We start from the raw sequence: 14,697 nt of genomic DNA on the forward strand, positions 1-14,697 counted from the left end.
ATTTGCTGGGAAATTCAAATTTGTTTTGTTTTATACATTGCGTATTGGCTTCTTGTTACCTGCTTTAAACTTATTTGAAAACACTTCGATTCATAACAATGTTTAAGATGCAGGAGACCTCCTAACTTTCGTTTCAAAGGCTTCATCTCAGATTTGTTTGTTTGTTTGTTTTGCATAATGAGTCATTAAATCATAAGAACCAGAAGGATTTCTGTGAAAGTCGGCACTTTCTGCCCTCTTTCGTGGTTTGGCATGGGAGGGGAGGAGCGAGCGGGGCAGCGTCCGGCTGGGTCAGAGATAGTGGGAGAGGCGATGGGATGGAAGCCCTAAACCTCGCTGTGCAAAGGGACGGAGCTGGTTCAGTCCCTAACGAGGTTTACTAAGAACAGCAACTGTGTGGGTCCTTTGACAGTCCTGGCAAGGCCAAGGGTATTAACTTGGTGCAAGGATTGAAATAGAAATAAGTTTTATTTTTAGCCCTGGTCTCTTCAGGGCATATCGGAAACCTGATGAGCGAAGGGAAGTGCCGTCATGCTCAGCGCACGGGAGGTGCCACCGTAGCCGCGTGGTTGGTGTTACAGTGAGCTGGGAGGTGGGATGGGGAGAGTCGGCTTTATCTGGCGCGTTTAACCTCCCGTGGCGGCTGGTTCCTGGTGCTTCGTTGTTTTGGTTTATCCACGATACGCTTGGCCAGACACATAGTGCTGAACGGCGATGAGGGTGCAGAAGGAAAACTGCTTCCCAAATTACCTAACCATTTTATGTTCCAAACAGCCCTGTTTTATTGTGCATGAACGCAAATATTATCATTGGCCACGTGTGTGGCTTGTACTTTTGTTAATTTTAGCTGAAGTATTTAAGGGTAGAATTCTGTAAAATATTCACAAATTATATTTGTGAAAGCCTTTAGTGTCTATTGTGGGAGGGGAAGCTTAGAATAGAAATGAGACTTCATTTGTCTCTAGGAGAATTTTACTTCTCCAGGAAGTTAACTGAATATGTCCAGGAAGGCACCCCCCAGTAATGCAGCACATGACACAGGTTGTAGTGAAATGGTTGTTAACTGGTTTCCTATTCCTGATTCATTACAGAAGTATTAGGCTTATTTTACAGAGATAGTTAGATTTTGTGGAAAATTCTATTCAGTGAAACCTCGCTCCATAGCAGACTGCTGCATTCATTATGGAAAAGTAGGTAAAAAAATTATAGTCATCCGTGCCAAAGAATATTTAAATGTATTTAAAATTAAGATTTCTTTTATAATTTTAAAGCAAACTAAAATCTGTGTTTTTTTAAAGGTTGCAGAGTACAACAGTATGTGATTCATTTTCTTGTGCTGTAGTAGAATGTGCATTTTGACAGTCATCATTTCATATTGTAAATTTACCATAAAACTGACAGGGGCTGTAAAACCTGTCTGCTGACCTGAGACTTGGTGAAATGGAGCTCGCACATCTTGGGGATGCGCCTAATATGATGGCTGTTCCCCTTTTAATAACCTTTTGCTCAAATCCCCTGTTCACTTTTAATTCTAACTTTCTGTTAGTTAAATGAATTGCTTCTGTGTAACACGAAGGTGCGCTCCTAGTGCCTTTAAATCTGCGGTTTTCAAATTTGTAAGCACGTTGTTCCTGTGCAAATAACGAAGCATTTAAGCAGGGAACATACGTTTTTTTAACTGACATACAAAAAACCCCTGACATACAAAAATCCTTTGGCTAAGTATTTCTAGACTTTTTTCACCTCTGTGTCCTTTGCAAGCTGTACTGTTTCTGTAACCCACTTTCCTGTTTTGTAGAACCTCAAGTAATTTTTTGCGACCTTAATTAATTAAGATGAGCTGACTAATTGCTTTGCAGATATGACACATTTTTTTTAAATGAGTGCCTTCTAATCATGAACATTATTCAAGTGTTTGTTTATTTTTAAATCAATAAATAAATACATAATCCCCTACATCCATTATGACTGGTTTGTTCAGCAAGATTTCTAATAATAAAATACTTTTGCAAGTAAAATAAGGTGAATATTGTACCTGTTTAAATAGCAGCCAGCTTCTTGCTGTAACTTTGTTACAGAAATTTGAATGTTTAAACTTTGAGAGTTGAGGCAAAATTCAGGGTTGGTCTTAACTAAACCTGGTGTAGGTGTAGGGTGAATTTATTCTGTTGAGCTCGTTTCCCAGCTGGGCTGGGCTGCATTGGCTCAGTCTGCCTGTACACCTCGTGTCCCTCCTCCCTTGCTGATGGAGGCTGAAGAAAAGATGCAGTTGGGTTTCTGTATTTGTTTTAACTTTAAATGGTATTTGAAGAAGCTTATGGTCTGTCAGCCTTTGTGATCTACAACAGTGTCATTGGATATAAATGCCCTGACTGTATAGTTTTGTTCTCAGAAAAAGATGCAGTAGGCTGGTTTTCCTCAGGCTGTTTTCACGTCTAATTGTGTTGAGAATATATAATTTTGTTGTTCTCCACTTGGTGAGTTTTTGGGCTAGATTCCCACCCACATGATGTGCAGCACTGTACAAAATCAGCTTTTTGACTGACTTTTGGTCTACATAGTGAAATTACAGTGAACCCTTTTTTAGCTATTCTCTTTGCCAATTGGTAATCTTACTGTGTCGCAGTATATCTGGTCTCTGGCTTGTTTGAAAAGAGCCTCAGAGGTGTATGGGATGGAACTGAGGAAGACTCTTGTGTGGTGCTGCAATGAAAAATTAATTCAAGACATGGCAACAGCTGCGGGTGACAATTTGGAGTTGCTGAATAAGCATTGTAATCAGCATTTATCACTGACATCCCATGGGATTAAACACTTTGAGGTGATTGTTCGTGGGCACAGCCTTAGGGAGGGTTATTACCATGACACAACTAGTTGTCATGGCAATGCATGGAGAAGAGGGAGACTCTTCCTTCCTCCTTTGCATTCTGCACTACTCTGTTAAAGGGAAGCCTGAGATCATTGGGAAAGCTGTCATCGTCTTTTTTTAAATGTAACACCAAATTCTGCTCTTCGTCCTTCACGTTATGGTTGAAATCACGGCACGTTATGCGTTACTTTTGTGGATTGCCTTTTCTGTTTGAAACAGGCATCGACTTCCGCTTTCTCCCGTTTAGTTGATTGCGTGGTGTGTTCTCTTGCTTCTCCCGAAGCTGGGCTTTTCTGTAAGAACCAAGTTAATCTCCCTGTATCTGTCAGCCAAGGTGAGAACAAGGTGTCACTGCTGTAAGGACACTCTTGTTCAAAGCTGTGCAGGAAGATGGGGTAATGCTGTCTTGCAGGTTGCCCTGCCTGCTTCCCCTGTAACGCTTCACCTTCACACCCTAAAAGGTGATGAGTTAAAGTGAAAGTTGATACCAAAATAAAGAAATCCTGTGGAAAGTGATATAGTAAATTAGCCTCTCTGACTTCTTAATGGGTTTCATTATTTAGCAAAATTAATATTGCTAGCATTTCATTTCTGTATGATTAACTGGGAGTTGTAGCCCTGCAGTTCGCTGTACTCACCATGGTGAAACTTGAATAAGGTGCATGGGTCTCTGCACAAATGCTCAAATTACTGCTTTGGCGTCTAATTTATAATTAAAATTTATTTTTGAAGATCCAGTTTTAGAAGTACATTGTAAGCATCCCTTAATGGTTTACTTTATGTGGTTAATCCACTTTCTGTTTCATGTCATGAAATAATGAAATATCTTCATAAACCTTTCCCTGCTTGGTTCTCATCAGAATATGATTCTACCAATGCTGATCAACTATGACATATATGTGTTCAGCCTGTAAATACACATGTGGTAGCAAAGGGCTTTTATTATTAAGTGTGCCAGACTCATAACTTTGCTAAATATTGCTTTTCTTCTTAGAAAGTTATTCAATAAGTTTGATTTTTTTGAAACTCTATAGTCCTTTTAAAGCATAAGGTTTTGTAACTGGTTTTTTTACAAATAAAAGCTGTACCAAGTCTGAAGTCTCATTCGACAAGTTTTTTCTTCTTAGAAGTTGAGCAGTCCCAAGTTGGTTATTTAATGAAAGGATCTGCAACCTCAAATAGAATTTCATGTGTTTATTTTAGATATTTATTTCATGAGTTTTGGTTGTAGAGCTTTTCTTAATATGGAATGGTTCTTTCTCACAGTTGCTGCAGCCCAAGCTATAGCAGAAGAAAGAAGAAGCCAAAGTGGTGTTAGCCCTATTGCAGTCCAGACCTCAATAAATATAAAGACAGCAACTAAACCAGGTATAATTATTGGTCATTGTTCTTAATGAAGTACTGAGTTCACAAGGGAGAGTTAGTAGGGAATGAATAAAACATCTTTTAAAAAGAAGTTTGATGCTCTTTCTTCAGGAGGCATCAGAGCATAAAGCACCTGGTAGATAGTGCATGTGTTCATTGAAGGTCTGGTTTTAATGAGAGACTTTTGCTCTTGACTCGCTCAGAGTTCAGTTGGTGAAGTTGCCTATCTTTTCAGCGGGGCATAACAACAAAGATAAATGGGTTTTTTTGGGTTTTTTTTGTGCTCTGGTCAGGTTACCAGTTCACTTCTTGCTGAAATTCAAGTTTTTATGCCTGCAAAGACTTAAGCAGTCTTGGTTCTGCTTAGCCTGCAAACTAGCTATCCTACAGCACTTTGAATTGTTCATGACAGGTGAACTATCTGTTCTCAGATTGAGTTTTCCTAGATTCCTGTAATTCTTGATCATAGGAATTAATATGTAGAAGAATGAGGATCAGAGCTGAATTTGGAGTAAGGGTGTATTCTCACACGTCTGGCTTTTGCTCAGGCTTTCTTTTGACTGTGTGCATTGGGCCTTTTAATATTGTGTCTGCTTTCTGCTGCATCTGTTAAAAAAAAGTGGATTGGTTGTTGTGAGGGAATGGAAAGGGGAAAAAGGAGGGTATTCAGCTTCCTATGAATTTTTCAGATGACATCTGTAATTTCTGTATAGAGTGTGCAGTGCTTTGATGGTATGTGTATATCTTAGGAAGTTCTGTTATCCTTTTGATAGTAAAGACTTTTGACTTTTTTATTTAAATTTGAATGTTCAAAATAACTGACAATTATGTGTCTTCAATTTTTCTTTTGACAGTGATAGATGGTTCCGCTCTAAGAACAGAAGAAAGACAAAGGCTGGCCAGGGAGCGTAGAGAAGAGCGGGAAAAGCAACATGGTATTTTCATGTTTCATTTAAAATATAATTTCCTAAAATGTTTGTGATAAAGGAATAACTTACTCTCTTACTCCTTGTTCAGTCACTCTTTTCAGCTGGCTGGGGAGAAGAGGCAAGGTCTGTTCTTGGTCTTTCATCAGTGACCATCTGTGAACCTGAATGGAGAAGTGTTAGATTTGAGAGGAAAACATGCCAGAGATTTTTAGATTCTTGAAGCTGTATGTCACTTCTGACCTTACATTTCTTAGTGACCACCAAGCAAATTTAGCCTGTTTCTTATTGAAAGCCTTAACAAAAACACTTCTGAAAACTTTCAGCTTAGAACTGCTTCCTGTAGCCCTGATGACTGAGGTTTGGGGAATGCCGATTCAGAGAAAACCAAAAAAGATTTAGCTAGTTGAATGCCTTGATTGCCTGGAACACTGCTTCCCTTGTTTTGTAGCACACCAAAATGACTTCTGGATTGAAGTGTCAGCAGTATATGGTTTATCTTAGAAAAGAACCTGAGACCTAGAGAAGAGCATAAAACTCTTGCCCAGATTTGTGCTCTTTGTGACATGAATCAGTGCATGTACGTGCAGCAAGAGATGAAGGGGTCACAGTATGCCCTGCAGTCCTGGTTCTTGGTCTCCCAGCCTGTGAGGAGTGGTGTCTCTCTGGCCTGTATGTTTGTTTCTTAACAGAAAAGCAAAGACAGACAGCAACGGGAAAGATTGTGTTATCCTAACAGGGAGAGAGGATAGGACTAGGACGCATATAAATTCAGAAGTATTTTGGCGACCTTATATGTAGATACGGCCTATGCATTGTTGGTGTCGTTATCTGGTCCCTCGGTTCATTTCATCTGTCCTATCTTCATCTGGAAGATACTTCCACTGTGTATTCAGCCACTAGCTTTTTGTCACAGGACTCGAAGCTTCCTGTTAAACTGTGCACAGCTGTTCGTAGGTAGAGGCTGTGGAGAACAGTGACACAACTATTTTGAACTCAGATGCTGTAACTGTGGGGTTTTCTCATGTTGTCACTCAATGCTTTAAATCTTTTCATTATATCTTGTTGTGAAAAAATGAGAATCGCAACGTAGAAAAATCTGCCTTTTGGTACTCAACTTACTACTTACTTATGAAGACTTCACTATTATGACGGCAAGAAAAGTATATGCTTAACGTAGGGTATATGCATATCCTGACATTCCTGTCTAGACAGTAAAGTCTAATGGCAGGAAAGGTTCTAATTCCAGCCTAACCTGGGGATAGAATTAAAGACTCCTCTCTCGTCAGGTACAATGTCATCCAGCTCTGCAAGCTAATCTTGCTGTATGTTTTAGCTTTAAGTGGTGATAATTTTGCTTGGTAGTCTCTTGCCTGAAGTTGTGTTGTAATATCAATGAATAGTTAAGTTTTATTTTATTTTTTTTTCTTAAAAATTTACAGCTGCCAAAGAGACACAAATCCTTGAGAAGGAGAGAAAAGCGAAACTCCAATATGAAAAACAGTTAGAAGAAAGGCAGAGAAAGCTAAAAGAACAGAAGCAGAAAGAGGAACAACGGAGGGCAGCAGTAGAAGAAAAGAGAAAACAAAAAATAGAGGAGGAAAAGGTACTGCGCATCACAGTTCTGTAGTTTTAAAGAAACTCCTACATTGTTTTCCTACATTATGGAAATGGTGAATGTATTAGGACATAAAAGTACTTTCCACATCTGTACAGTGGGCTATATAGACACATCCTCCTTCCCCATCCCAGGCCTAGCTTTAACTATACACGAGGTACTCAGGACTTCAGGAGCTGTGGTTGCTCTTTGGCCACTGGTTATTTTTCACATGAGCAAAAACCCCACCCCACTTTCCTAGATTTCTAGGTTCCTTTTGGTGCTCTTCGTAGATCCTGTTTGTAAATCAGCATGGGTGGCAGGTCTTAGACTTTTCTTAATTCTGTGTCTTGCTTCCTAGGAGCCCCACTATGGCTTAAGAGGCTCACATTCTTTCAGTTCTTCTAAATTACAATTTGTTACTATATGTTGAGCAGTTGATAATGTTACCTGTGTAGTTACCATTTGCTGCTTTGAACTGTGTATTGACTGTTCTTACTTCACTCTTTGCCTTTGCTTTGACTGCACATGGACCAGCAGAGCAGTGTTTGAGTTGCGGAGCTCGTTGCAAATTGATAGAAGCTGAAAGTAGCAATAAATACATGAAGTTATGCCGTCCCTTTTGAAGAGTAGGTCTGCTAGTGCGTATTTAACATGATGCAAGTTCTGAAAGGGTTCATTTCCAGGATGTCAGCAGTAAAGGCATGACACACACATGTGGTGCTTTCATTAAGCTAGTTGTAAGAACTTGCTGTGGGTCATTGATGAAGAGCCTGTAAGCCTGGCTGGCTGTTCCCTTGGAGTCCGGGCATTGTTACATTGTTCTAGCAATACATCTTTTCACCCTTTTTGACTGTCAGTATTCTGCACTGGTGTTTGGTTTTCTGGAATCGGCTTCTGGGTGTGTTCAGTTTGATATTCCATTTTAACTTCATGGAATAGTTTACATTGCTAGAGAACAAGCAGAAATGTTTGGGTGGGCCTTGACTGCAGTCCGGTGCAGTATCCTCTCTTTAAGCAACTACTTTAAGCAAAAAGCATCCCTCATGCTTCAAGAGGTGTTACCCCTAAGCCTGTACTACATTTATTCATGTAATTTTGAGGATGATAGATACGTTTTAAGTGGCCACCAGGGTGAATAATCAAGGAAGACAAGGACTAACCCACGAGTGTTTGATTGGTGTTAACCTTGTCTCTTTTACTTGGTCCCTGGAGGAAGATGACCTTGTACATAGAGAATTATACATGAAGAATCCAGCAGGTGGGAAAATAGTGTGCACTTGACTTATAAACCTTACTTTCAACCAGAAAGTGAAAACAGATCTTGACTTTGGTAGTCTGACATTAGAAAATAGTAACTTTTAAAGAAGCTAAGCTATCTTAGGACAATATTTGCCAGCAAGATACCATCTGCAATTGTAAATTTAGTAGATAGAAGTGCAACAAAAAATACATGGTCTCCAACATTCTTGTTTGGTAGTTCAGACAAGTCTCATTTAGTTAATCATCTTCCTTAGATAAAGTAGAAGAAGCAGTTGCAAATTGCAAGTTGCAAATTCCACAATAGCAAAGACTGTGGAAAAAGAAGTGGTTCTCTGCCTAAAGAGAACCTTGAAGACAACTAGCCATGGCTAGGGTTGAGATACCTGTCTTCTCAGATACCAGTTACTCAGTTATTCAGTACAGCTGTGCAACTTACTGTGTTGATGTCTTGAGCTGATAACTGATTTTCTGTTGTTTGTAAAGTGAAGCCTGTGTCTTTAACTGACTTTGAAGAATTACCGCACTGCAGATACCTCCATGGGAATATCATCTACAGATTACATAATGTCTGGGTACTTTGGCACCTTCTAGTTCAGGTTTCTTTAACAGAGGGGAAGCTAAGCTTTATATTTCAAACAAAATCTTTTAATTTTATCTGTGTCAGTGAACGGAATCCTTCCTCCCTTCCTTCCAAGTTTACTTTGTCTTTTATACACTGCAACTTTTTTAGTTTGTGTTGTGAAATGGTGTTGAAAGAAGATGAAAGTCTTGTGTCCTCAAGAGGGAGAAATGTTTGGATAATGAGTCCCCTTGGCATCTTACTGCAATGTATCAGCAGTAAATACTGCTTCAAAGGATCACTTGGGATATGACTATTCAAGAAGAGAAATCTGTTGTTGACACATGTATAGAAACCTGGGTGAGAAGAAACAGTCTAGCATGGTTACAGTTCATCTTTATGCACAAGAGCTAGAGCTCCCCCATTAACAGTTACTAGTCCTGGAGACAGAAACGAAAGCTGCTTTCTGTCCTGTGTCCTGTCAGCAGGGGTTGCTGAGGTCTGGAGTTTATTGGTCTTTTTTGCAGTTTTGCCTTCATGTCTTGCTGTTTCTGGTTTCATTGTATCTCTGCTAATGCCAGTATCTGTTAAGACTTGGGTAAGTGTTTATATAGTTCTCTGAAAAGACAAATAACCTTATACCAAGTATTTTGTAATGGAGAGTTTTTATCACTTTATAGAAATAACTTCAGAATATAAATGGTGTAAAGGGTAAGCAATTATTTTTGCTCAGTTTGGGGTTCATCCCTATTTAGAAAATCAGTGCTGTTTACTGAATAGGAAATCTGTTTGGTGGCTATTTTAAGTAAAGAGTAGAATAGATTATCTGTGCTTTAGCTCAACCTAATCATGTTTGCAATGCTTTGAAACCATTAATTGCCCTTAACATTCTTTGCATGATAGTTTTTGTAACAGAAGCTTGTTATCAGGCAGCATAGGTAAAACAGATTTTAAATCATACTAGGGAAAAAAAAAAAATCTATATTTTGTCTTTGGCATAGCTGTGCTTTATAGTTATAAGCTTCATAGAGATGTTGTTTGATGATAGGAGCGATATGAAGCAGTTATGCATCGTACCTTGGAACGTAATCAGCGACTGGAAACACGACAGAAGAGATGGTCATGGGGAGGATCTGTAACTTCAGAATCAGAGAGCAAAACAGGTAAGTACCACCTTTTCTAGCACGGCTAAAACCACAGAATATTATGTGTGAACACTGGCAGATGCAGCACTATTCTTAGGGACCTGGTCATCCTTTCCTGTCTTGGATCTTGCAACAGGATAACCCTTGGGGGTCTACAGGTAACCCTTGGGGAAAGAATCATATCTGTACTCGCCCTGAAATGCTGCTCAGACTTAGAGCTATTTTTGACTTTGGGAAGAGCTAGAGAGAAGCCCTATGGGAAATACAACACCTGGCAGCATTGCATTGCCAGCCCCCAGCCATCAGATAAGGCGAATTGTAACGTATAATGTTAAAATAAGTCTGTGTCCTTCAGAGGACTGATGATAAACAGAACAACAAAATAAGGTTGTACTGTCATATTACATCTAAAATGTTTTGAACACACCCTTAGAGTTACAGAACACTAACTGATTATTTGAACGACCAGTAACAGGTAAGGAGATGCAGTGAGCAGTGTCCAGGCTTCTCAGAGAATAGGTTCTATTCTAGATTGTGATGCACTTTAATGTTCTTTTATTTGAGATAAGATTGTTTCCTATTTCACACAATTAACTGTTTCTGCTTGTAAACATTCTGAAATCAGACCAGCAAATCAGGATTGCAGTGGAAGGGATCTTTTCATGCACTACCTAACTGGAAGACCCTGCCAATAAGTAACTTAACATAAGTTATTGTCCAGGAATAAAATAAAACAAAAAATATTTCAATTCAGCCTGTCTTCTGAATTGATGGAATTGTACTGAGAGTGTTTGAGTAGTGTCGTCTTCTGTCAGCTTGAGTGTTGACTTTTAAGTGTTTGTTTATAACATGTTTCAAAGTGCTTTGATATAAATTATCATTATGATATCAAGCTTCCCCATTTAACTTGCATTGTTTGCTATTTGACCTTGTGACTTAGCTTACAAACGTTCTTCTTCTACAGAACAACAGACTGCAGATGAAGGTGGAACTGGTGGTATTAATTTCTAAAATGTTCTTTTTCTGTTGTTTTACACTCACTACTAACCTTTTAAACTTGAGTTCTTGTTTCTCTGAAATTAAGGAAAATCATCTTCTTATAGATCTTTTCCTGGATCTTGGCCAGCTGTGCAACAAATGTGATCCCTAAGTAGAAAGCAGCCCCCTACGTTTTTAACTGTCCCTCCCAACTGATTAAACTACAGCTTAGGTCATGGCATCCTGAGGGAATTTTCAGGGAAAGGATATGCATTTGGGTTTTTAAAGATGACTGGGTACAGCATGGGGGAGGAGAAGAGAAATTCTTAGTGGCGTGTATTTCAATATAAATTAGTTCAGTAGTCTAAGCTTTTTTTTTTTTAAGGGCAATTTTAAACCCTTTCATTGTTTCCTAATTTGCAAAAAGTACGTGGTAGGGCTTGGTTTGTTTTCTTTTTGCTTTGTTTTACCAGCAATTGAAGTAACATTTGCAAAATCAAATGATATTTTGCTGAAGCTTTGTGAAAGGGAATAGGCCCTTTGTGCAATTTGATACTTTTTCCATGAAGGGTTTTGCAAAATCAGATCTGTCCAATTAGCTAAACATAATTCTACATATTAAATGTGTTTTCATTGGATTTCTGGCACTTTCCAGTGCATAGACTGAGCCATTTGTAGAAATACTTTGGATAACTGATATATTTGTCAAGGCTATATGTTTAATAAGCAAAATTATTTCTTGTAGCTAGTTTGAGATGATAGCTCTCAGCTGAGACCCAGCTAAATCTGGATTCTGAAAATCTGTGCATGCTCACAGCATTACTAATTCAATACAGCTGTCTCGTAATGCTGACAATATGAGACTTGAAAACGCAATGAAAGTCTGACTGAGTATGATTTAACTACTGTGGCTTATTCTGGCAACACAGCAGAAGCATGTGCATTTTATTTAACTTCTCTCTTCCCTTTCTCTGCACAGCATGAATTCCTAATTTTCTTCAAAATTAACCAGTTTGACTGGATTGGTTTACCTGTTTAACATGTGTTCCTTGGATACATATATAAATCCAATTACTGTATTCCACATTACCAAATGTCATTTAACCTTGAAACTAGGAAATCACATTTGCTTTACGTGTTTAGGAAAGCACTATTTTTTTTCTCCTTCATTCTTTTCTACCTTATCTAATTTTAAAGCTAAACTTTGTAACAAACATAAAATAACGTTCTTTCCTCTCTCCTAATTCATATGAGGAAATGAGTCTTGTCTGTCCTTTTGATTATGGGGGAAGATCTTCAGTGCTGCTGAAGCACATTAAAAATAGTGTCTTCCCACAAACGTGTTCCTGGTGTAATAATAGGTGCTTCAGTTGTCCCTTATGCATCATAAAAACACAAGAGGAGGAGCAGATAACTTCAGCTACAGTAGATCAATTTGGTTAACTTGGCACCAATTTTGAAAAAATTGACTGTGGAGATAAACAGATAATTTAGTATTTGACTAAGATACTTGTGCATCCACAATGTTTTAAATTTGTGTTTGATTTTATGTTGAGGTTTCAAACATACAGCTGTCTTACCTGAGGTGGGTAATGTGGGATCATGATTTGATTTACGCTTCTCGTATTTATTCCTGTTTCAGGATCATGCTTAGCTTTTTATCTTTCTGGGAGCTCCTCACTTAACTGTTATTTAAAATCTGTCCAAACCATATAGGATGCCTAAGTCCATCTGGCTTTTTAAGAAATCCTTATTTGGTCCCTTTCACCTTATATTTGTGTAATTGCTGGAAAGACAAGAATTCCCTTTTTTTTTTTTAGTCTGAAAAATAACACCGTATGAACATTATGTCATTGTGGCTGAGTAGTGTACCTTGTCTAATAGCACATCTAGAGCAAGTTTCAATACAATATTATTTTTCCACCATCAGTTTCTATGGCAGATTTGGGATTAAAGGCTCAATTTCTTAAAACGAAAACCATTGGAACAGATTGAAACAGTCTTTACATTAATTTAGTACTAAAGGCTTTCTTGTCTGTTGTATTGCTGTGCAAAAAAACTCCAGAATCAGACATGTTCTTCCATGAACTGGCTGTGTCAACAGTAATATTTAGGAACATTGACTGGTAAAGCAGCATTTGTGGGTGATAGAGGTAGTGTGCTCTGGAAAGTAAAGCCCATGTAATTGAACATTTCACCAACCATCAGCCGTTCTGTATTATGTACAGAATGTGATTCATTGAGACTGCACCAAGTACCTCGCTGATGGCCTGAAATTTAAAAATTGATGAAGGCCCCAGAGTCAAATGTTACATTAATGACATTGCTGTCAGTGCTAAGATGAAACATGCAGGGTGTGGGCCTGCCAAGAGAAATGGCAAGGCTGTGTAATAAAGCATCCTTGATGACAGAGTCCTTGGAAATGAGGGAGGTTTAGTGATGACTGCTAAGCGAAACTAGACGTTCAGGTGCATCTGTAGTGGAGATGTGCTATTAGAATAGAAATTGGGCTGCCAGAGCCTCTCCTTTCTAAATAAGGAGCTTCCTTGTCCTAATAGAAACTTGGAAGGAAGTGAGAGACAGATAATCTTACTTTATTTAGCCTAATTTTATCCAACCTCAGATAGGCAGTGCTGCAGCACCCTCTCTCAGTGAAACTCGGTGAGAAGCTAGGATTGCCAGCTGCTCTTTCTTACAACAATTTTCTTAAGATACCGTGTTTCCCAGCTCCTTACCCAATTGCAAGCCTTGCTGCATGGCAGTCATGCTTTCTTTGACTTCGCTGCTGCAGTTTGCTTTCCCCTTTCCATTAAAAAAATACAGATGTTTGGTGTCACGTGGCATTTGTTCTGTATGCTTCTTCCATTTCAAATCCCTTGATGTAATTATTCTAACAAAGTACAAGAGATATTTGAGGTATTTTTTCAAAAGATATTTTATAAATACCTACGTAACCAGACTAACTTACTCAAGAATATCCTGCCTGTCTTCTAAAGCTATTTTTCCTAGTGAGTGGTCCAAAGTTTTAAAAAGTTTGCAGCAGCTGTCCTTTGATTGAGGTAGGGAAAAAGTTGAGGCCATCTGATCATGTATTTGCAAATGTATTGATCAAAAAAGCATTGACTTCTTAAGATCTTAGGCAGTAATGGAAACTAAAATGTTCTGGAAAAAGAAAACTTAAATATGAATACTTTTTACCAATTAGATTTTTCTGTCAAGGCATCAATTGAGATATTAGCTCATGCCCTCACCACTGCTCTGTTCCCCTGAAAAATAGAGACTGGTTTTAATTTTTTGTTTGAACAGTCATGTTTAGCCTGTACTTTTTTCTTTTGAGTCTTCTAGTAGAAGTTTCACTGCTTGTCTCTTTACTAAACAGCACAGCCCTCCTCCAGAACTTGTAAACTTGCTGGAAAAGAATTACTTTGCTCGGTGTCATTTTTCTCAAGGCAAGATTTAATTTTTTGCCCTCTGGGTCTCAGTAGGTGATAGACCAAATCTCAGATTTCATGCAAGTGCTGAAGTCCTAATTTGAACCAAGAGAAATTTGTATGAAGCATCTCCACGATGTTTGGAGGCCTTAGAGTCGCACGCTTGAGTTCAGGCGGGAGCCAGGCTTTCTTTTTAAGAGCAGACACTAGAGGGTAGTCTTTACCTTCGAAAACACCCAATAGATGAATTACGAGTTTCCTGATTTTCGTGTATAAAACTTCTCAAGGTTGTTTTAGTTATCCCAATACTCAGGCTTCATTCATAAAATGCCTTTTTTTTTTTTTGTTATGTTGGGAAAGTGTCCACTAAGCTCAGTTCTTCATTTCTTAACTAGATTCAATAGATCCCCCTTTCTCCCTCTCCCGAAGTCTCCCGTGGGGACTTCGCTCTTGTTCACTGTGACAAGAGCTTGCTACTTTTGTACCTTCAGCTCTAAAATCTGGTTTTCACTTGACATGGTTTTGCAGGAGGCCCCTAGCTCAGGAAACCTGGGTTGGGTACTT

At 38.7% G+C, this 14,697-nt stretch overlaps 1 protein-coding gene across 1 annotated transcript in view; it reads left to right on the forward strand.

Moving 5' to 3' along the window:
- Positions 1 to 14,697, forward strand: part of MAP7D3 (MAP7 domain containing 3) — a 42,257-nt gene that overhangs the window by 10,038 nt on the left and 17,522 nt on the right. The window contains exons 2-6 of the mRNA XM_068411701.1: positions 4,136 to 4,237; positions 5,089 to 5,169; positions 6,603 to 6,766; positions 9,628 to 9,742; positions 10,689 to 10,721. Of these exons, the coding sequence (XP_068267802.1) occupies positions 4,136 to 4,237; positions 5,089 to 5,169; positions 6,603 to 6,766; positions 9,628 to 9,742; positions 10,689 to 10,721 (495 nt within the window). The remainder of the gene's footprint in view (positions 1 to 4,135; positions 4,238 to 5,088; positions 5,170 to 6,602; positions 6,767 to 9,627; positions 9,743 to 10,688; positions 10,722 to 14,697) is intronic.

The sequence above is a fragment of the Nyctibius grandis genome, chromosome 13 (assembly GCF_013368605.1).
Source record: "Nyctibius grandis isolate bNycGra1 chromosome 13, bNycGra1.pri, whole genome shotgun sequence".
NCBI classification, from domain to species: domain Eukaryota; kingdom Metazoa; phylum Chordata; class Aves; order Nyctibiiformes; family Nyctibiidae; genus Nyctibius; species Nyctibius grandis.